The 22,934-nt window shown below is 37.0% G+C and overlaps 2 protein-coding genes and 1 pseudogene across 2 annotated transcripts; all 3 read left to right on the forward strand.

The window, feature by feature from the left end:
* The first annotated feature begins 4,600 nt into the window (after positions 1-4,600).
* LOC107679571 (uncharacterized) lies at positions 4,601-9,229 on the forward strand. Its single transcript, XM_016475155.1, has 12 exons — positions 4,601-4,681; positions 6,224-6,302; positions 6,813-6,834; positions 6,981-7,044; positions 7,134-7,233; positions 7,355-7,383; positions 7,507-7,612; positions 8,010-8,034; positions 8,150-8,240; positions 8,855-8,964; positions 9,049-9,109; positions 9,196-9,229. The coding sequence occupies exons 2-12, from the start codon at positions 6,225-6,227 to the stop codon at positions 9,227-9,229; spliced, it is 720 nt and encodes a 239-aa protein (XP_016330641.1). The 5' UTR covers positions 4,601-4,681; position 6,224.
* Positions 9,230-11,052: 1,823 nt separating this feature from the next.
* LOC107679572 (uncharacterized) lies at positions 11,053-15,638 on the forward strand. Its single transcript, XM_016475156.1, has 6 exons — positions 11,053-11,363; positions 12,356-12,496; positions 12,934-12,993; positions 13,855-14,124; positions 14,429-14,462; positions 15,335-15,638. Exons 1-6 carry the CDS (start codon positions 11,053-11,055, stop codon positions 15,356-15,358), a joined length of 840 nt encoding a protein of 279 aa, XP_016330642.1. The 3' UTR covers positions 15,359-15,638.
* A 90-nt stretch (positions 15,639-15,728) lies between these two features.
* LOC107679606 (cyclic nucleotide-gated cation channel beta-1-like) overlaps positions 15,729-22,934 on the forward strand; it is a 9,609-nt pseudogene continuing 2,403 nt past the window's right edge.

Here is a 22,934-nt window from a genome sequence, read left to right on the forward strand (position 1 = left end):
TTAGCAGGGTTTATAGTTTCTTCCCCCGTGGAGCCTTGCCTGACTTGCATTACACAGGTGTTGCTGATTTTGGACTTTATGGAGAGAAAAAGAGGGGGATGGGGGTTTGTAGCCTGCCAGCATTTCCTCTGCCTGAGTTCCACTGAGCGTGCCAAAGACAAGGAGGAGGGGGAAAAGGCAATTCGAGGTGTGGCCGTACTGTCATCGTGACCTACATTAGACTTTCCTTTGTTTTCCCCACTGTACTTCCAGTCTCCCCTAGTTGTGAAGTTTTTGTTTTTGAGAGGCATTCCTGGCCTCGGATTGTGTCCGTCAGTGCCTTTCAAGGCTGAATCTGTGCCTTAATAGTGCAGCATTTCCTCTGTGTTGGAAATGTACTTATTTTCACTGTCCGCCACAGGCTTTTCGTAGTAGACTTTGTGCGGCTTGAGCAAAAAATGCTTTTCTTTGTTCACGTGGCCTTTGGTGTTTTAAACCTGTCTTTTTTTTGTATTTCATGTCAATATGAATGTGATTGTGCTTTTTTTTTTTTAGTGCCAAATGGAAAATCTCTCCCTTAATTTGATGTTTTATTAGATTTTTTGGATTTGCATCGTTTATATTAACAATTAAGTAAATCATGCAGGGCATGTATTGCTTTTGTTCACAGATATTATCTGGTATATAGCTTGCTCACAATAAAATGGAGTATAAAGATGTAAGTATCTCTTTAATTTTTAACTTCCTCTGCTGATTGTGCACTTCCTTCATTTTGGTTTGAGAACAGTAACCTTATAGCTTCCATTTTTTAATCTAAGCATATCAGTTACGTTATGGTAGTGTTGCGTAAATGTTATTTTCCTGCTATTGTGCTGAAGGTGCCAGATGTAGCCATCCACCCACTGAATCAAGTCCACTTCCAAAGTGATTCCTTTTGCTGAAAGAATGTTTACAAATTCTAGAAAAAGCCTACAAATTCAATTTATAATGCATGTCATCTGTTATTTTGACCATAAATGTCTTATTAAAGGGGTCATATGATGTGATTTAAATTTGTCCTTTCTCTTTGGAGTGTTACAAGCTCTTGGTGCATAAAGAAGATCTGTAAAGTTGTAAAGATTAAAGTCTAAAATCCAAAGAGATATTCTTTATAAAAGTTAAGAGTCAACCACGCCTACCTAAAACGGCTCGTTCTAACACGCCCCCACGTCGACATCACAATGTGGGAAGATTTGCATAACGCCGCCCAAATGTTCACGCAAAGAAAGAAGGCGTAACTTTTATTCTCGCTGTAGTATTGTTGCTGCTGCCATGTCGTGAAAACGCTGTGTGTTTCGTTGTGAAAGCGAAACTACTTTGTTTGGCCTTCCAAAAGAGGACGATATCCGCTTCGTCATGCCTGGAGCTGATCCGTGCTGGTTGCTGAGGAAATACATCAACTTCGCGCTGTGGATCGCCGGATCGGCTTTCACCGTGGACGAAGCGGAGTCCAGCCCGGGGTCGTCACATGTGGTTGCCGCAAGCCCGCCGCCGCCGCCGCTCACTCTAGCCGCCGGCCTCTGCTCACTCTAGCCCGCCGTGTGTGACGCTGTGTTTCGTTGTGAAAGCGAAACTACTTTGGCCTTCCAAAAGAGGACACGACTAGAACTCAGTGGTTAAGTTGTATTTACAACTCTGTTCCAGAACACTTCAACCCAAATATTCCAATGTGTTCAGCGCATTTTATGGAGGACTGTTTCCTGATCCTGGTAGAGTAGGCTACAATGCCGGCTGTTCTGACTTACAGACTGTAAGTTTTTTTTATATGTAAAGAATTTTCCACTGACGATTCAAACGCGAGTTTTAAGCAGTGTAGAGTAGCGCTTGTTTGTCATTTCTCCGATCACAAATGCAGACATGGTTTTATGTTTATGCGGCTTGCATCGCGTAAAAAGACAGTATAAGTCATTATAATCCATTATAACACCAAATACACAAAATAATGTTCTTTTTAGCAACATCATATGACCCCTTTAATATTAATATCGTATTATTAGTATTAGGTAATAGTATATAACCAAAACTATAGATATTTTTTGAGAAGGATCTACTATCATTCTTTGTATTGCTTTTAGCTTAGATTTTGCAAGCTAGCTCGAGATGCCAGTTTAGCATTCTGCAAGCTAATTAGCCTGCTTATTTAACTTATAACAACCGTAGTTGTTAAATTGAATTTTTTTTTTATGTATCATATATTTTGTTTGATCAGGCATTACAAATGGCTACCCCAACTACCAAATTTAGCATACCACTAATCAATTAGTTCACTGGCTTAGCCTATACCCTTTGCAAATGTTTGATTTATATTTTTAAACAGTAACTTATCTATTATGTACTTTATCTGTTATACTTGTGTATATACTTGTCAGGTGTTACAAACAGCAACCGCAGCTACTGTATCAGGGAACTAGCTTAGCGAAACGCTAACCAATTAATTCACTAGCTTAGCCTACACATTTTTATACACGTTTTTGTTTGTTTAGGAATTACAAACACCTACCCCTGTAACCCTTTCAGTTAACTAGCTTAGCATACCTGTAGCCAACTAGTCTGCTAGCATATATATATATATATATATATATATATGTGTGTGTGTGTGTGTGTGTGTGTGTGTGTGTGTGTTAAACTACCTTTTCAGTGAACCAGCTTAACACACCACTAGTCAGGTAGCCTGCTAGTTTAGCCTATACCCTTAGTAAATGTTTAATAATTAATTTTTATACATATTATACATTTATGTTTGATTAGGCATTACAAACAGTATCCAAGGATAGTAGGTGGACTTAATGGTAAGATTGAATTGTTCATGACACTATGAATCAAAAAAGCTGCCTTTTAGTTACAAGATCATGTAGTTACAACATCTACCAGCAGAGGCTAACTGGATCAGTGGTTGCGGCTGCAGCCATTTTTGTTCTTTTTACTTGATGCCACACCTGCCAAATAAAGGAAATGCATTATCACCACAATAAGCTCCAACGTTGTTCATTTTTCTCTGTCTATTGGTATATTACATTTACTTATAATTTACTTTAAACCCTGCAGTTAGTTAAAACACCAAGAACAACCACTCAATGACCTACATTTCTCATTTTAATTCCCAAAACAAACTCATGGGACCATTCACTTCACTCTTTCCAAGCAGTATCCTATTAGAGGATTAGATTAACTCTCTTCTACATTTCCTCCAATCAGATTCGAGGACACGGTGCTGACATGGGCCAGAGGGTGCTTATAAGAGATATGCTAGTTTAGGGGCTTACCTGAGATCAGTTTTTGGTTTGCCTTAAAAAGGCTATGGTTTGTGTCTGTAAGGCAACAGCTCACCCTTGATCAGCTGCATTGGCCTATCGCTGGTTCCGAGCTAATCATGCCTTCATCTCATTATTGGATCTGCTGCTGTTTAGCTGCTCAGACCTGGCATAGCCATGGCATTGGCTTCTGAAAGCAACAAGTTAGATGCGGTCACCTCTAAAGCCAAAGAATCACAGTAAACTGTATTAATTATGTAGCATTAAATGGACCAGAAATACAGAGTTCAGATGCAGGGAATAGAGCACAATAGAGAGGCTAACAAAATTAACATGTAGCATGAATTAGCTCTTTGGATGCGCCTTTCTGCTAATTTCTCTCGCTGTCAGCTCTGATTAGTTTATTACACGAAACCCAAATCTTACCAATTGGGTGTGAGAACGTGTTTTCTTTATGTTGTAAACTTATATCCATAGTTTAGCTACAGGGTTAACCTCGGAGATGGGAACTGATGACGTAGGCTATTTTTTTAAACTGCAATTATGTTTGCCCTCATACTGGTACCAAGCTAATTAATTATCTTACATGAATGTCCATCTCCATCATGTGTATTTTACATGAATCCACTCACTATACACCTGGTATTGGCTGATAATACATTATATTATTAGCTGTGTATGTTCATGCAAACTTGGAGTTTAATGTTTGCTGTTTTTGAACTGGGGCAGTTAGCAACCACCCAGAACACCATTGTAATCACATGGCAACCACTCAGAACACCTTAGCAACCTTAAAGCAACACCCTAGCAACCACTCAGGACATCTTGCCATCATGCTGAAAAGTTTTGCATGGACAAATACTACTAAGAAGAAAATGTGCACGTTTTGTCATGGTGCAAAACAATATAGCATTAGATATGGTTTCATTTCGAAGGGAATTTATTTTTATTTTTTTTTAAATATTAAGTAAAGTAGATAAATTCTACACCAAAACCTTCAACATATAGCCCATTTTCTTCACATTGACTGTAACTTTAACCTGGTTAACAGCTCCCATTGGATTTAAGTATAGTCTAATGAGTGGTAGCATTGTCCTTCAAGATTTAATCCCGTTAGCCCAGTCCTGGAGAAGGGTATAACTGCAGCCTGGAGATCTCCAAATGGGGGCGGGAACTCCAAAACGGTGTGGGAGCTCCAAAATAGGGCGTGGCTTCCTCTCATAGACAGACAGGCACATGACACGCATGCGCACTTTTTCCCCCAATCCACTTCAGTGCAAACTCCGCCCCACAGCTGATTCTAAAGATACCTACTTGGAGTCCTGCCTCAATCCTAATCCGCACAGATTGCTGAAGTCCGCTCTGGATGGTCTCAATCCCCACGGAATGCCCAACCTCTGCTAAACATTCAGGTAAAAAACTAGAACTTAGATCTGGTGGTTTAGGATTAGCCAGTATATTAATCCTTTTTTAGTAAAATGACATTTCTGAAAGTTTTTTCAAGTGTACTCACTTTAAATAGTTAATTTAAACACTATACAATAAGGTTGTAGCCTATACATTAATTCTATTTAGCACAGTAGTTAACATTAACTTACAGCATTTATTCATTCTTCTTAAGGTTTATTTCTGTTTTCTGTTCCGTTCAAAGGTTTTGGGTCGGTAAGGTTTTTGAAATAAATTCACCAAGCCGGTATTTTTTTTTTTTTTTAATACAGTAAAACTACTACAATTGAGATTATTACAATTACTACAATTTAAAAATGTAAAATATGTTACAAATAAAGAAATAAAATTGTATTTATTCCTGTGATGGAAAAACTGAATTACTATTTCTCCAGTCTTCAGTGTCACATGATCCTTCAGAAATCATTCAAATATGCTTTATTATTATGATCAATGTTGAACAACAGTTGTCCTACTAAATATTTTTTGTGGAAACCGTGATACATTTGTTCAGGATTCTTTGATGAATAGAAAATTAGATTTTTTATATTTTTTTGTTACGATGTAAAAGTATTTACTGTCACTTTTGATCAATTTAATGCATCCTTGCTGAATTAAAGTATTAATTTCTTTTCTTTTTTTTAAATGACCCCAAAGTTTTGAACTTTAGTGTTTACAAATACATTCTTAATATTTAAGGTTGTAAAAGCTGACATACGCTAATACATTAGGAACTAATATGAAATAGAATAAACAATAATATATTTATTAAAAGCAATAATATAGTTAGCATCTTGGTCCTCAGGGCTAAACTTGATTGATGAGTTCATTTTGCTTTGTGCAAAACATTTAGTTGGACAGAGAGAACGATCAAAGAAATGATTAACTGACTTTTGCTTGACTTCCTGAACACCCCTTCCAGTGCCTCTGCTGACTGCTAATCATTTTAATGGCTGCCATACTGGGCCTGTCTTTCGTAACATCATTGTATTTTATATGAGACAACTGGGTCCAAATCTGTCTGATAATTTTAGAGCAAGCCTGTCGTGAGAACTAGTCTGTAGACAGACACATAAAAAACTGCTTTCATTGTTCTTCATCAAGCTTATCAAACCTCTTGTGTTTGCTAAAGGATGTGGCAAACGTGACATCATTCTATTTCTGAAACTGTTGTGGGGTTTCCCTGGAAAAGCTCCCTAGTTTGGATGAATAGAAACTTCATTGGGCTTTCCCAAGGATAAAATCCTTGTCCTAGAAACAACTGCCTTTAAATACTGTTGACTGAAGCGTATGAAGTAACAATTAGCTCAGAGGAAGGTCCTGGGTTTTAGGACAAGCTTGATGAGGATGAAACATAATTAACTGTAACTTATTTCAGGTTAAGATTATCTATTCTTACTCCCTGTTGACTCAAACAATGGGATTTTATGGCATTTTTCCATAGTCTATTCCATCATCAGTGTGTTTAAGAGATACTTATTGATTTAACAGTTTTGTCCTTCTCTCAGGATGTTTAACTGGGTGGTGAAGGTCGTGCCACATCCTCCTGATACACAGGAGGATCTGGGGGAGGAGGCGATCACGGCGGTAAACCCACAAGCCCATTAACATGGACTCATAATACACACCTCACAAATATCTGCGACTATATTTAACAGTGCAAATAATCTGATTGACACTAAATGTGTTCTGGGGTCATGACTTACAACAAATGCAAGTGTTTTACAACTATGAATTCAAACTTTATACACTTACTGTAACAGGCCAGTAGTTTGAGACCCCTGGCCTAGCAGTTAGCACACATGTTCTGACATATTGAGTCATGGTGCTTATGTGGGTAAAGCAGGTTTGAACCTAGCTTGTAACGTTTTTTTTATCCTATTCCCTTTTCTACACCTCACTATTTCTGTCTTTCCTTTCTCTATTATACCTATAAAAGTGTCAAAATGGCCAGTTCTAAAATTAATCTGAATGTTTTTATTCTAACTTCATTAACCATGAGGTATAGAAATAATAAAACATAAAATGAGACATAATAAATGTACTCTCATAAATTAAACGTCCAATTCTTATATCTCCCTTGGTTTTTCTCTGAAGAATGGGAAAACATCAAATCGAGGTAAATTTACAGCACCTTTACTGATTGAAATGTTTTAACATGATTAGGTTTAATGTGAAACATACTACAACTACGGTACTATATAAACAATCAAAATGTAGTATACTAATGCACAATGAGACTATTTCTCTCTTATTGTCATGCAGATAAATTCAGTTCATCCAAAACAGGCAGGGAGGAAGACCAATCATCTCAAACATCAAAAGATAGGTGAGTCTTAACCGATCTTTCCCGTAAAGTACAAAAAGACATTCTCCAACTGTCTGCACATGAAACATGCTGAAATCCGTTTGTTTCAGTGTTCAAAGTGGTATGTTGAACTGGATCTCCAACGGTTTTGCAAGCGCACTGCCCCAACCCGGGAGCCCTCTTCTTACGAGAGCCAACTCTGATGCAAAAGTATTGATTTCTTGTCAACTAAAGTAGTTTGATATTTAATACCATTTGGTGTTGCATATTAATGTGCATTCAAAGCAAATTTTTTCTTTGCACATGAACTTTTCTCTTAACCATCTTGCAGTTGCTTCAGGATGAAAGTTCTGTAGACAGGTAAGGTGATAAACAGTATTCCTATCATGAACATCAGTCCACTGAGGAATCATTGTCCATGAAGTGTGTTTGCAGCACGCACACACACACACACACACAGCGTGAGCTCTCTCTGTCTGCCAGGGCTGGAGTTATTGGCTGGATCTCACAGGGAATTGGAAAAGTGGTCCCGCAGCCTGATGAGAAATACATACAGGACAAGACTCCAGAATCTGAAGAAGTCACAGAGGTTAGCAAACTGTGTGTAAGATTTACTAGAATATTAGAAATAACCAAAAAAGAAAAATATAATCTAAACCTTAATATATTATTAAAAGCATAGATAGCGTGCATATGTTTAAAGAGATTAATGTTAATTTTTATTTAATTTAATATATCTATTAATATATTTAAGAATATAAACAAAATATGTATTTCTATTTTAGAAAAAAAAATTAAAAATATATATAATATAATATTATTATTAATTTGGAAACAATAACGCTTTAATATATAGCTAGAAAAGAAAAAGTCACCAAAACAAACTGATTGTTGGCTTGTCTGAAACTATATATGCCTATTATTATTATTATATTAATTTTCTTTTTCTTTTTCTTTTTCTTTTTCTTTTTCTTCATTTGCTTCAGGTTTATGAGGCAGAGGACCTCCCAGGTGTGTTATCAGTCAGTTTGCATTAAGAAAAATAGCCAGAGTTGAATTAATGAGAACTATGGTGGGTTCAGTATTCAAACAGTAAACTATATTTACTGTGTATCTCTTACACCAGATCAGGAGCCTTTGCCACATATACCAGTAGTAGAACTGATGTCAGAAGACGAGGCATCTGAAGTGGAACCAACCGCTCCGTTCCCTCCTAAGTGAGTGTCATTCTGTGAAGCGCACAGGGGGAAATGGTGACAATGTTATAGTTGCAAATTGGGTGCCTTAAGTTTATTAAAAGAGTTTTGCTTAGACAAGCATCGATATCACTATTACTAATAATCAAAATCACATATAGGGACCTGAATCTCATAAGAGACTTCACCAAAAGGTAGTTCATCAAAAATGGAACTTTGCTGAAAACTCACTCATCCTCAGGCCATCCAAGATGTAGATGAGTTTGTATCTTAATTTGAACAGATTTGTAAAAAATGTAGCATTCCATCACTTGCTCACCAATGGATCCTCTGCAGTGAGTGGGTGCCGTCAAACAGATGATATAAACATCACAATATTCCACAAGTAATCCACACAACTCCAGTCCATCAATTAACATCATCTGATGTGAAAAGCTGCGTGTTTGTTAGAAACAAAAGTGATGTAAAGATACATTTCTCCAAATCTCTTACTATTAAGAAACAAACTCATCTACATCTTGGATGCTCTGAGGGTGAGTACATTTTCAGCAAATGTTAATTTCTGAGTGAACTATTCCTTTAAGCCACTGGCAAATCTCTAAGAAACACTAATGCTTATTTCAATTTGCAAACAGTGTAATGAGCTGGATAAAGAGTGGCTTCCAGAACACTATTCCGCACCATGTGACCAGACCCCCAAATTCCAGTTCTTCCACGCCGAGGTCATCACAGTGCTCAAACAAAGGTATTGTTCAAACTGTATGATACAGAAAATATGCTAAATTTTTAAGGATTGTAACTGTTTAGCTTCATGTTTGGTTTGGTTCAGTTTATTCACCTCCTCCAGAGTCAGTAACCAGCGTGACAGAGATCGATTCAAAAACTCCCAGGTGAGTCACGTCAAATTTGATTAAAGGGATAGTTCACCCAAAAATGAAAATTCTGTCATTAATTACTTACCCTCATGTCGTTCCAGACCCGTAAAACCGCCGTTCATCTTCGGAACATAAATTAAGATATTTTTGATGGAATCTAAGAGCTCTCTGACCCTCCCATAGACAGCAATGTAATTACCACGATCAAGGTCCAGAAACATAGGAAGGAGATCGGTAAAATAATCCATGTGACATCAGGGGTTCAACCGTCATTTTACGAAGCTACGAGAATACTTTTTGTGCACAAAAGAAAAAAAAACTACTTTATTCAACAATACGTCTCCTCCGCGTCACCCTAGCGCTATTTTGGAGAGTATCCACTGAACGCAAACAGCGTATGTTGTTCTGAGTCAGCCGCACCACATGGATACGTTGTTTTCTTTCAAACCAAAGCACAAACAACATAGAAAACATATCCGCGTGGCGCAGCTGACAAAGAACAACATACGCTGTTTGCCTCTGTACTGTATAACAAATATATTTTTAAAAAACATTTATTTAACTTACTGTATAACTAACCAAAAACAAATATATTTTTAATAATATTTATGTTTAACTTTAAGTTAGACTCAATATTGTATGAATAGCTGGCATCTCTCAGATGGGTGTTTGTTGTTGCAGCAGTGATCTTTATAAACTGACATTTAGATTGGAATGACTGTACATGTCTTAAAACATTTATGATCCTCATGAGATGTAATTATCGTTCATTTTACTGCAAGTTTCCCTAATATGTGTTAAAAAAGTACTCAAATGAAATGAGTAGAAAGAACCCATTATTTTAAAAAGAGAAAACGTCGTATTGCGTTGACTTCTAATTGTGGCTATACTCTGTGCCTGCTTTTCAGGCTGCTTTTAAGACATGTACATTACCATTCAAAAGTTTTGGGTCAGTAAGATTTTTATTAAAAAAAAAATGTTTTTCATAGAAATCTTTCATGCTCACCAAAGCTGCATTTATTTGATCACAAATACAGGAAAAATAGAAATATTGTGAAACCTATTATAGTTTAAAATAACTGAATTCTATTTGAATATTTTTAAGATGTCATTTATTTCTGTGATGGCAAAGCTGAATTTTCAGCATCATTACTCCAGTCTTCAGTGTCACATGATCCTTCAGAAATCATTCTGATATGCTGATTTGCTGCTCAAGAAACAATTATTATTATTATTATTATTATCAATGTTGAAAACAGTTGTGCTGCATGATGGAAACCATGATAAGTTTTTTTCTGGATTCATTAATGAATAGAAATTTCAAAAGAACAGGATTTATTGGAAATATAAACCGTTTGTAACATTATAAATGTCTTACTGTCACTTTTTATCAATGTAATGCATCCTTGTTGAATTAATTTCTTTAAAAAAAAGTCTTACTGACCCCAAACTTTTGAACGGTTTTTGAACACTTTATATGTTTTGAATTATTGTAATTTAATCTGTATGTATATTAATATTTTATATACTTAATGTTAGTAAAGTATATAAATCCTAATAAAGGAAAATACATAACTGCACTCATGTGTAAAGGGTTCAGTTTCTACTGGCATAATAATAATAATAATAATAATAATAATAAAATTCCTTGGGAAAAACACATGACGATAACTTTGACTTTATTTAATCTTACAGATGTTTCCTACTTTCTAAACACTCAGATGCCAGTGTGGCCTGATGTTTGAAATGTTAAAAGTAAAGGAATTATTGAAGCAAAACAGGTGTAAATTATTGACCTGGATAATTGTTTTGTTTCAAAATACCTCATCACATTAAATTTAAGAGGACAAAAACCAGCACAGTAATGGATATAAAATATTGTATACCACAGAATCACGTCATGACATTTTTTTTTTTTTTTTTTTTTCTAATGTGAAGTTTTAAAACAGTCCTCAAGCATGGTTGTATCTTTAGCAGGCAGTGTTTGGTCAGCTCCTGCAGACCTCGTTCTTGAAGAGGTTGACTCTGAAGATGAGGCTCAAGAAAAGGAAACATGTCCAACTGCAAACTCACCGCCAAATTCACAACCTCAGTCCCAACCACAAACACCATGGTCACCAGAACAATCTCTTCCACTGAGTGTCACCACACCCTCACAAGCACACATAGAACTGGAGGACTCAGAGACCCAAACTGCACGATGGACACCCATGATCGAGAGCATCAGGAGAGAGGCGGAGGACACTGCCATATTAATTATGGAGGAACGGTAATAACTCTCTCTCTTGCTGGAAGCACAGCGGCAGCTTGATGATCAAGTATTTAAAGTAACAGCCTTAAAGGAAGAGTTCACCTAGAAATGAAAATGTGCTGATGATTTACTCACCCTCAGGCCATCCAAGATGTACAAGAGTTTATTTCTTAATCAGAACACATTTGGTGAAATGTAGCATTACATCACTTGTTCACCAGTGGATCCTCTGCAGTGAATGGGTGCCGTCAGAATGAGAGTCAGAACAGCTGATAAAAACATCACAATAATACACAAACCATCAATTAATGTCTTGTGAAACATAAAGCTGCATGTTTGTAAGAAACAAATCCATCATCAAGCCATTTTTAACTTCAAACCATTGCTTTCAGCTAAAATGCGAGTCCTCTATCCATAATATTGCTTACTCTAGTGGAAAAAGTCATCTCTTCTGAATCAGGAGTGAAATATGCACAGATCAAGCACTGTTTGCAAGCAAAAATAGTTCTAAACAAATAAAAAATGGTGGATTATGATGTTCGAGGATAACATATTTTGGACTTCTGTTTTGGTCAGAAGCGATTTTAAAGTTTAAAACGTCTTTATGATGGATTTGTTTTTACAAACACACAGCTTTTCACTTCATGAGACGTTAACCCTCTGGGGTCTAAGGGTGTTTTGGGGCCCTGGAGAAGTTTTGGCATGCCCTGACATTTTTCAGTATCTTAAAAAAATATTAATAGCTAAAGTCTGATGGACTGGAGTCGTGTGGATTATTGTGATGTTTTTATCAGCTGTTTGGACTCTGATTCTGATGGCACCCATTCACTGCAGAGGATCCATTGGTGAGCAAGTGATGTAATGCTGAATCTGTCCAAATCTGTTCTGATTGAGAAACAAACTCACCGACATCTTGGATGGCCTGAAGTTGAGTACATTTTATTTTTTAGGTGAACTAGTCCTTCAAGAGTGAAAACCAGACTTATCTGTGTTGCTGTTCTCTGGTGTAGGTTGATACATGAGCGTCTGGCGATGGCACGAATGGCAGAAGAGGTGGCACGTCAGACAGCAGAGATGGCTGTCAGGGAGTTGGCACAGGCCCGGTTCAGCATTCAGAGCATTGCAGAAGAGTCAGAAGATGTTGATCAAGAGTAATTCATGCACACCAACAAAAAATCAATCCCTCTTTGTGATAAATGTATATACTGTATATGCATACATTTAGAAAAAAAATATGTTGAAAACCGTTTTTGCTTCTGAATATTTTTGTGGAAATCATGATACACTACCATTCAAAGTTATGGGTAAGTAAGATTCAGAACTTATATAAATTTTATTCATGTTACAAAATATTTAAAATAAGTGCTGTTCTTTTGAACTTTCTATTCATCAAAGACTACTGGGAAAAACCGTATCATGTTGTCCACAAAAATATTAAGCAGCACAACTGTTTTCAACATTGAAAGCTGATGGTTTTTCAGTGACCAATTCTTGAAATTTCACCATTTGTCCCCCTAATACTAAATATTTGATAACATCCTTGATACAATACCAAAACCTTAATAACTTGAATGTTTCTGTGTGTCAGATTACAAGTGCTGCAGGAAGAGGAAAGTGATGTAGAAGTCATACGGAATCAAATTGCATCGTAAGACATATGAAGAATTATAACAAACATGATTGATGAACAAGGAAATCAGGAATAACCAGCATATTTGTTAGTTCATGCTGGGAAGACTAATATCATAGTTTCTTACTCCCCATGCTTTCCTTGTAGCAAACATGTTTTAGTGCTTTTCACATTAGTCTTTGTTTGCAAAACAAAATAACTGAAAGTAGGGTCTCTGTATTTTTAGATCTGTGTTTTATAAAAAAATAATGCCACGCATAATTACAACTCACGCATTTCTGGCGCACTGCTTAAAATTTCAAGATTATGTCGTCTCCTAGCAACCGCATCGCATACCATAGAGGCGCGCGGTGCCCCCTCTGCCGTTGCTATAGTTACTAATCGCGGCTCTGATGCTTGTTTTGTGCCTCGTCTCAGTCAAAGGACTTTGTCTCAGTGAAGGATGGCACAAATTCTTCACTTCCAACATGAAAATTGTTATCGTTCTAGTCAATCGCGTCAACATATCATACAACTTCTAACGCGTTAATGTATAAAAAACGGCACAAAATGGATGGATATGGACACTGCATCACCTGATGCGCTCAGAGACCGCGTCTGATTTCAGAGTAAATTCATTATAATTACAGGATTATAACGCGTGAACTAGTTTATAGCTTTCTGTTTATAATATTTTGGAAATGTTTAAACTTAACAAGAGAATGGAGATTTTTGGAAATCAAACAGGCACATCTCAGTTTATCATTACTCCATCATGCGAAAATTGTGCTTATGTAAGTTTATATATAGCTGACACAGATGTGTTAGTTGCTTATCAATGTGATTAGCCTGTTGTTTATATAATAGCTGATGTCTGCGTCATGCCTTGTGTATCCACAGGTGTCAAGTACCTTCAGTTAAGGAGTTTGTTCCAGATGGACAAGAGGCAGAGGCTATAGACACTGCGGTGACTGTTGAAACCCCTGTGGAGGAGTTCAAGTCCTCTTCACTTCTACAGGAGGAACCAGAGCCTGAAACCGAACCTGAGCCTGAGGAGATCATGAGGAGGAGGAGCCCAGGGACTCCAGTGAAGCCGAAGAAGAACCTGAGCCGATCACTCAGCAACCTCAGTCCATTACCAGCACCTCTGTTTCACGAACTGATTCACCGGTAATTCATGTATAGGCCTACTGTCCATCTAACTTGAAACTTTCTTGCTCTGACTAGGTATTCTTGTTAGTCCTTCAGATTTATCTCTCTTACATTGTTTTACTTTTGTGACTTTTCGCATATACAAATTATTCAGTGTGTACACCAAGTACATAAAACTCCCTCTGGAGTTAGACTGAATAAAGTACACTGTGCTCACAAGCACCCTGCTGCAGTGACCATATTTTTTCTTGGTGCAGATTTTTGCCTCTCTGTGTTACAGTGTTTGAAATAAATATCTCATATTTCTGTTATTTTGCTTCAGGTGGAGAGTACAGCTCCTGAAGAGGAAAGCAGTGGTGAGTGTTTATCTCAGTCATTCAGAATAGATCGTGTAAACACACTGATGCTAACAGGATAAAAAGCCACAGAATGACATCACAACTGACGTACATTACCTCCACATTTTTGTTTCTCACATACAGTGGCCCTAAAAGTTATTTGGACATGTTTAGAAATTTAAGACAAACCTTTATTTATTAATGTCATTGCATTGTAGTTCATGTTAACTATGGACATATTCCACTAACTTCTGACAACCAGAAAGTGTAATGCAAACCAGTACGTTTTCCAAAGTGTTTATGAATTTATTGCTGTCTTGGAGTCCTGTGTAATTGTAATTAAAGTACCTATAATTGTCTGCTATTATTGCAAATTTTCAATATAAAGAAAGCTTAACATTTATTGGAAAATGTATCGGAAAATTATTTGTTAATAGTAATAGTATTATTAAAATAATTGTAAAAAAATAAATGTTAAATAATGAATACAAAATGCAGAAATATAAAATTATAAATTCATAATTTTCAGTCCTGTGTCTGTGAAAATGTTGGCAGGAAAAGTAGAAAACTGAAATAATAGCCCAACTACGTAAGCAGAAAAAAAATCCGTACCATTGAGTTCTGGCATTTCTATTTATTTATTATTTTGTTAACCTAACAAATTTATTTTTGTGAATATTTTTGCTTGAAAAGTGTTCTTGTGTTATATTTCTTCAAAATAAATGTCACTTGGTTTGATATTTTATTTAATGCAATACATTTTGGGGCCACTGTAATTGGCATTTCCGGACATTATTCTCAGAATGTTCTGTATAACAGAGCATCGAATATTGTAAACATTTCATGTAACATAGAATAATATAATTGACAATATGCTGCTGTCCCCACAGACCCTTCCAGATGTGATGCTCTGAAGAGATGTTTCATGCGTGTACCATATGCGCCACAGGCCCTTGACAACTTCAACCAGTTCTTGAAAGACATCGATGTCACTTTGCCCAAAGTGCCTTCCATGCCCAATCTGCCCTCTGCTCTCTCTCAAATCACCCAACAGCTGCTGTCTCTTCCTCCTCAACTGGCACAGCTCCCTCAACAAATTTCCCAGCGATTCTCCAAAATCACCCCACAATTCCCAAACCAGACGCTTTTTAGTGCTCCTCATTTTCCCAGCTTCCCCGTGCAGTTATCCAGCCTCCCACAACAGCTGTCCAAAATTCCACAACAAATATCCAACCTCCCACAAAAGGTATCCAACTTTCCACAAAGGCTGACCAGCATTCCACGGTTTTCCATCCTTCCGCAACAACTCTCCAGCATTCCACAAAAAATATCCAGCATTCCACAGAAGATCTCCAGCATTCCACAGTGTGCCCAACAGTGCTACTCTAACATTCAGAGCCGTCTCAACCAACTTAAGCCAGAACAGGATGCCCAAGGAGCAACCGCAGAAGACTAGGGATCTGGAGTTGGACCGTCTCGTCTGCCAGTCCCCACTCCATTCCCCCTGTACCCCTTCGCCCTCTTCCCCAAGCTCTGTCCTAGACCTGCCCAATGTGCCCTCTTACCCCCGTCTGCCACCCATCACCCCTTCCAGGCAGTTGTCAGGCATCTCCAACCCTGCCTTCCACATTGAGGATGACCCCACCTCTGCTAGACCCTCAGGTGATCCACGCTGTTGCCTTTTTTGTTAGACTAGTCTGTGCTATGTTTTTCTTATGCCTTGCTGCCAAATGTGACTTAGAGAAAATTAGGTTGTGGGTGCCTGTAGTGACCAAAGTGACCTTTTTATATTCCAACCATTGACCTCAAGCTCTAAGGTCCATTTTACCTCAAGGTAAGTCATAAAGAGGATGCTACTGAAGGTGCCAGTGTCAAGGTTTCTTGTATGTTTCTTTATTGAGCATCGTCTAATCTCCAGTGAGCTCCAGACTGAGTGTGCACCCGGCCGTGAATGTGGAAGATGTCGACTCCGACCGAGGGAAAGTAGGAAGGAGATCTCGCCCCATACCACCAATAATAAACCCACAGGACCCCAACCTCAAAACCCTCACCGTCCCTGATGCCCATAAAGCTAATCGGACAAGGTAAATCTGCCTTGTTTCATTAATCAATGGATGTAGAAAACCTGCGGTTACATTAGCAAAATTTTGCAGACAAAAAAAAATCTATTGTCAATGTAGCAATGTGTGAAGCACAGCTCACACAGAAGTCACTTTCAAATCTAGTAGCTTTCTGTTGATCAATGTGGTGAATTCATGTGACCAAATTTCAAACAATGGTAAATGTAACCACACCTAAAGTGTAAATATTCAGGACATTTGTACTGCACTTAACCTGTGCTAACATAAAGCCCTTCAATTTTGATGCGAACGCTAGTCTGTGTTACAGAAACTTACGCTTAATGTGTAGTTTTAGTGTCTGAGGGAAACTGTTAAAGCCATGTGTGCTTTACCCATCCAATCAATGTTATCAATGAACCTCAAAAATATGCAAATCATAATGTTAATCCAGGGTTTGCAAATGTACAGTACAGTGAGAAAATCTGGAAACCTGACTACTCAGCATCATAAAGTGCAGAATTAGCAATAACATTTAATAAAGAAGTTCAACTGTGAAAAGCCCAACTGATACACAAATATTGATATACATTTATGTTTTGTTTCTTTTCTGTTCTGTTGTCTGTGCGCACACACACACACACACACTCGCGCACATACATACACATATTGCACATACATTTTGCACTGGATGCAAAACAGTGTATGCAGAGACAGAAAACCACAGACAGTTTGGACCAAGATGTAAGATGCTTAAATAAGTCTGTCAGAGTAATCCACTCCATATTCTCCACTTCATTTTGTGCGTTTGTGTGCATATTATTAATTATGTGAAGACTTTCTCATTACCTTATCATATCCAAGATTTTATTTTTTTTTTTTCATTAAATTTTTCAGTGCATTTAATGAAACTTGTCCTATTAAACCTGTAGAGCCCCTTCATAACTTGTCATCTTGTGGTCTTCTTACAGCAAGAGACTTTACTCACAAGATGTTGAGGAAGATGAGGAGTTAGAAACTGCAGTCCAGGCCTGGCCAAGCCAGTGTGGCATCTCAAGTGCAGATGATGGGTAACTAATAAATACTCTTTTAGAATGTGAAATTAACATGAATGCATGGAAATGAAATATTAGATATTGATAGAATGTGGCACAAAACAAATTACAGATAGAGGCTAGTTGGGCACATTACAGATATAGGTTAGATATAGTATAGTGTGCTTTGGGAAACCCAAGAGCAATATATATATATATAAACATGGGATTTTTTTTTTTTGGTAAATTCAGTAATTATCTTCTGTCTTCAGGCTAAATCAACAGCCAGCCTCTTCAGCCAGCCAAACTAGCACTGTAGTAAATGAGAGGTTACAGGAGCTGGTCAAGCTGTTCAAAGAGAGAACAGAGCGAGTCAAAGAGAAGCTGATTGATCCAGATAACTCGGATGATGAAACACCACCTGCCTGTGAGTTACCAAGTGGCATTTATTTTAAAGATCGTCAGCAGATGCACACTTTTCTAGCAAATTGTTTCTCATAAATGAGTTTGTTGACAAAACAATACATTTAAAGTGCTTAAGACAAAAAGTACAGGTTTTAGACACTGGTTGTCAAACATTACTTAATAAACTTAGTTCCTAGTTAATGTGGGGCTAGTTGATTAAAAAAATGTTGAGAAATGTGTACTAAATATAATGTAGAAACTTACATTTTCTGTAAAGCTGCTTTGCAAGGATTAGCATCATGAAAACGCTATACACATAAACTTGAATTGAATTGAATATTACTAATAAATTTTGGTCATACTTTATTTTAAGGTTAAATTCTTGCTATTATCAAACAATAACTACCACATTTGCCTCAATAAAATTTACTGCTTATAATAGATAGTAAGGTAGTGTATTGGGGATGTAAATTATGGTCATGCAGAATATGTGCTTAATAAATACTAGTAAACAGCCAATATGTTAATAAGAGGCATGCTTACAAGCAACTAGACAATAGTCAGATTTGGCTCCTAAAGTGTTGCCTGATTTTTAGTATTAATACACTCTTAAAAATAAAGGTGCTTCACGATGCCATATAAGAACCTTTTTGTCTAAATGGTTCCATAAAGAACCTTTAACATCTGAAGAACCTTTCTGTTTCACAAAAGGTTCTCCAAGTGGCATTTATTTTAAAGATCGTCAGCAGATGCACACTTTTCTAGCAAATTGTTTCTCATAAATGAGTTTGTTGACAAAACAATACATTTAAAGTGCTTAAGACAAAAAGTACAGGTTTTAGACACTGGTTGTCAAACATTACTTAATAAACTTAGTTCCTAGTTAATGTGGGGCTAGTTGATTAAAAAAATGTTGAGAAATGTGTACTAAATATAATGTAGAAACTTACATTTTCTGTAAAGCTGCTTTGCAACGATTTGCATCATGAAAAGCGCTATACAAATAAACTTATGGTTAATATTGTCTTTTATGAACAGCCCCAGGTAAGCAAGCTCCAGCTTCTACTCCTGAACCTCCAGCAGAGCAGAAAACAGGGCAGGAGGCGTCCGAGGCCCCTGCTGAGAAAGAAGAGGAAAAAACAAAGATCCTGTGCTGTAAAGTGAAACCTCAATCCAGGATTGGTCGGCTTCTGCAGTGCCGTTTTCCATCCAGCATCGACCCCTTCACTAGTGAGCGCTCCTCCTGTCTCCTGCAGTCCTCTACTCTTTGTAATCCTGAAGACTGGCCTACAATTGTCTACGTTTGAGCTGTCTTGGCATTCCACACTTGCACATAAATCCAATCAGTTACTGATTTTCCCTCATTTTTTGTTCTGTTCTCACACCCTTTCTCTCCTAAGCTTCACATCCTTTCTCATTTTAAACTTAAGCCTTTGATATCTAGGCATTAGGTTTATAAATGATAAAAGAAAAAACAAGTGCTTTTGTATAAAGGGATACATTTGGTTCACATTGGTGATTTAATTTAATTTATTTAATGATCATAATATTTGTTACTTCTTTAAATCATTCAAGTTTGCAACTCCAAGATTTGTTTGGTTTTATATAAACATTTTGGTGCACCACAATATTTATTTTCCATAAACCATCTGAGTGAAATAAACACTGAAATCTTCCATTGCTCTGTATTCTCTGTAGATCTGATCTACGTACTTTGGCTGTTTTGCGTGTCTTTGGCATTTAACTGGAGCGCGTGGATGATTCCTGTGCGTTGGGCATTTCCATATCAAACACCGGATAACATCGATGTGTGGCTGTTGATTGACTACTTATGTGATGCCATCTACATACTGGACATCCTGGCCTTTCAACCCAGACTGCAGTTTGTGCTTCATGGGGACATTGTGGTAAATATTGACAAGGGAAAAATATTAGAATATGTCAAATGAAATAAATGTTTTGTTTTGGGGGGTTTTTTCACCCTGCGTTTTGAAAAATATTTGTTTTTAGACTGGCAAGAAAGAGATGAAGAGATAATTACATCAAAGCTGTACGATTCAAAGTAATGAGACATTTATGCTATTTATCGTTTCATTAAATACAAAGTTTTGGACTTTTCCAGACTGACTAAATTTGATGCTCTGAGGTACTGGACACATTCTGTAGTCTAAAAAGGGTCTCATTTCCTGTGTTGCAGCTGGATGTGGTCAGTCTGCTTCCACTGGAGCTTCTGTACTTCAAAACAGGGATTAATCCACTTCTCCGCTTACCCAGGATCCTGAAGGCAAGCTGCTACTCGGACCTTAGAACTGGGCTTTAGAAAGATCAGTCCGTGATGAACTTAGTTAATTCTTTAATGTGTCCTTCCTTTGTGCAGTTTATGTCTTTCTTTGAGTTCAACAAGCGTCTGGAAGCTATACTGACCAACGCTTACGTTTACAGGTTAGATGTTAGCTTCTATAAACCTTTGTATTGGGCATTTGTTTAACATTTTATTTGGAGTGTTTATGCCGGTTCATTTTCGAACCACCACCTACCTACTGTATGCCGTCCACTGCGATGCCTGTCTGTACTACTGGGGCTCTTCATTTGAAGGTCTGGGTTTCTCAGAATGGACCTATGATGGGACAGGCAATAGGTATGTGAATCAGTTCTTTTATTAGCTTTCATTTACATCAAATCCAGGTTTTTTGCACTAAAAACAGTTTACATGTTTTTGCTCCTGTAAGAATTATATATTTAAATTACCTCTATTATGATTGGCTAAGATTGATGCACCAATATAATGTTGTTCATCATAGTAGCGGGCATATGTTAATGTACTCATGTTTATGAATTTGATGTCATAATCATGGTGATTTTTGAAAAAAAAAAAAAAAAATCCTATTTTTCCCATGATGTGTATTTTCAAATGTTATATTTTCAGTTTATATTTTATATAAGTTTAGATTTTAGATTATATTTATATGTTCACTTTGTGACCGTTTCAGTTATTTTCACTGCTACTACTTTGCTGTGAAAACTTTGCTGACCATTGGTGGCCTGCCAGAACCCACAACACTTTTTGAGATTGTGTTTCAGCTCATCAATTACTTTATTGGAGTGTTTGTGTTCTCCATCATGATTGGTCAGGTAAGGCCATTATCATGGTGTGAAAGGCATTAACTGATTGGTTTTCTGTAGCATTTAAAGGGATAGTGAAAATTAAAATAAATTTTCTGTCATTAATTACTCACCCTCATGTCGTTCCAAACCCATAAGACCTTCGTTCATTTTCGTTCATCAGATTCATTCAACAATTCTTCTCTTCCCTGTCAGTGTCCACCGCCATTCACGAGAATACCACGACGCATGTGGTGCTGCTGACACAGGAGTCGGCATTCTGACGTTGAATCCTTGTTTACAAGCAGAGGAATGCACACGCATTCATCATGGTACTCTCATTAATGGCGGCGGACACTGACAGGGAAGAGAAGAATTATTGAATAATTGAATAAAGTCGTTATTTTTGTCGTCTTTGCGCACAAAAGGTATTCTCATAGGTTCATAAAATTAGGGTTGAAACACTGATGTTACATGGACTATTTAAACGATGTCCTTACTACCTTTCTGGGCCTTAAACGTGGAAGTTCCTTTGCTGTCTATGGAGGGTTAGAAAGCTCTCGGATTTCATCAAAAATATCTTAATTTCTGTTCCAAAGATGAACGAAGGTCTTACAGGTTTGGTACGATATGAGGGTGAGTAATTAATGACAGAATTTTCATCACTGATGTTACATGGACTATTTAAACGATGTCCTTACTACCTTTCTGGGCCTTAAACGTGGAAGTTCCTTTGCTGTCTATGGAGGGTTAGAAAGCTCTCGGATTTCATCAAAAATATCTTAATTTCTGTTCCAAAGATGAACGAAGGTCTTACGGGTTTGAAACAACACGAGGGTGAGTAATTGATGACAGAATTTAGATTTTTGGGTGACCTATCCCTTTAATATCATTGATCGAGGCTTGCGTTGTGTCAGATGAGAGACGTTGTTGGTGCGGCGACTGCGGCTCAGACAAACTATCGTGCCTGTGTGGATAACACAGTGAAGTACATGGCCTCCTACCGCATCCCTAAAGATGTAAAGAACAGAGTGAAAACCTGGTACAGCTACACCTGGCAGTCCCAAGGCATGCTGGGTAAGACTAAGACACACATCAATGCCAAAATACATTACAGACATTCATCCATAATGGCCATTCATTAACTTAAGATAAAAATGGACATTTTGTGGTTTCATGCAGATGAACAAGAGCTACTAGATCAACTACCTGACAAGATGAGGCTGGATATAGCAGTGGACGTCAGCTACAACATTATCAGTAAAGTGCCACTCTTCCAGGCAAGTGCTAAGATTTAAAATTCTGCATAAATTCTAATAAATACAGTACAATTCTAATAAATATATTTAAATAAATAACTACAGTTGTGGACAACATTTTACATACACTTTGCAGTATCTGCAAAATGTTAATTATTTTTACCAAAATAAGAATTATCATGCAAAATGCATGTTATTTTTTTATTTAGTATTGACCTGAGCAAGATATTTCACATAAAACACGTTTACATATAGTCGACAAGAGAAAATAATAGTTGAATTTATAAAAATGCTGTGTTGTTACCTGGATGATCCACAGCTGTTTGGTTTTAACAGTTAAACTCCCCGCTGTTCTTCAGAAGAAGAAAAAAACTGTTCAGGACAAACAAGGGACTCATGAACAACTATCACTAAAAAAACAAAATACAAACAAACAAAAAAAACAGCTGTGGATCATCCAGGTAAATAAAAAATAACAAGCATTTTGTATGATCCCTCTTATTTTGGTAAAATAATTAACATTTTGCAGATACTGTAAAGTGTATGTACAATTTTGACCACAACTGTACATAAAATAATTGAATTATTAAAATATATATATATATATATATATATTTATTTATTTATTTATTT

Source organism: Sinocyclocheilus anshuiensis, unplaced genomic scaffold (genome assembly GCF_001515605.1).
Source record: "Sinocyclocheilus anshuiensis isolate Anshui unplaced genomic scaffold, SAMN03320099.WGS_v1.1 scaffold288, whole genome shotgun sequence".
In the NCBI taxonomy this organism is placed as follows: domain Eukaryota; kingdom Metazoa; phylum Chordata; class Actinopteri; order Cypriniformes; family Cyprinidae; genus Sinocyclocheilus; species Sinocyclocheilus anshuiensis.

Coding starts and splice junctions, on each gene's coding strand:
- LOC107679571 (XM_016475155.1), top strand. CDS start 6,225: ATGTTTAACTGGGTGGTGAAGGTCGTGCCACATCCTCCTGATACACAG. Junction 7,384..7,506: donor GATGAAAGTTCTGTAGACAG/GTAAGGTGATAA, acceptor TCTGTCTGCCAG/GGCTGGAGTTATTGGCTGGA. Junction 8,965..9,048: donor ATCACAGTGCTCAAACAAAG/GTATTGTTCAAA, acceptor GGTTTGGTTCAG/TTTATTCACCTCCTCCAGAG.
- LOC107679572 (XM_016475156.1), top strand. CDS start 11,053: ATGGTTGTATCTTTAGCAGGCAGTGTTTGGTCAGCTCCTGCAGACCTC. Junction 11,364..12,355: donor ATATTAATTATGGAGGAACG/GTAATAACTCTC, acceptor TCTCTGGTGTAG/GTTGATACATGAGCGTCTGG. Junction 12,497..12,933: donor TCAGAAGATGTTGATCAAGA/GTAATTCATGCA, acceptor TCTGTGTGTCAG/ATTACAAGTGCTGCAGGAAG.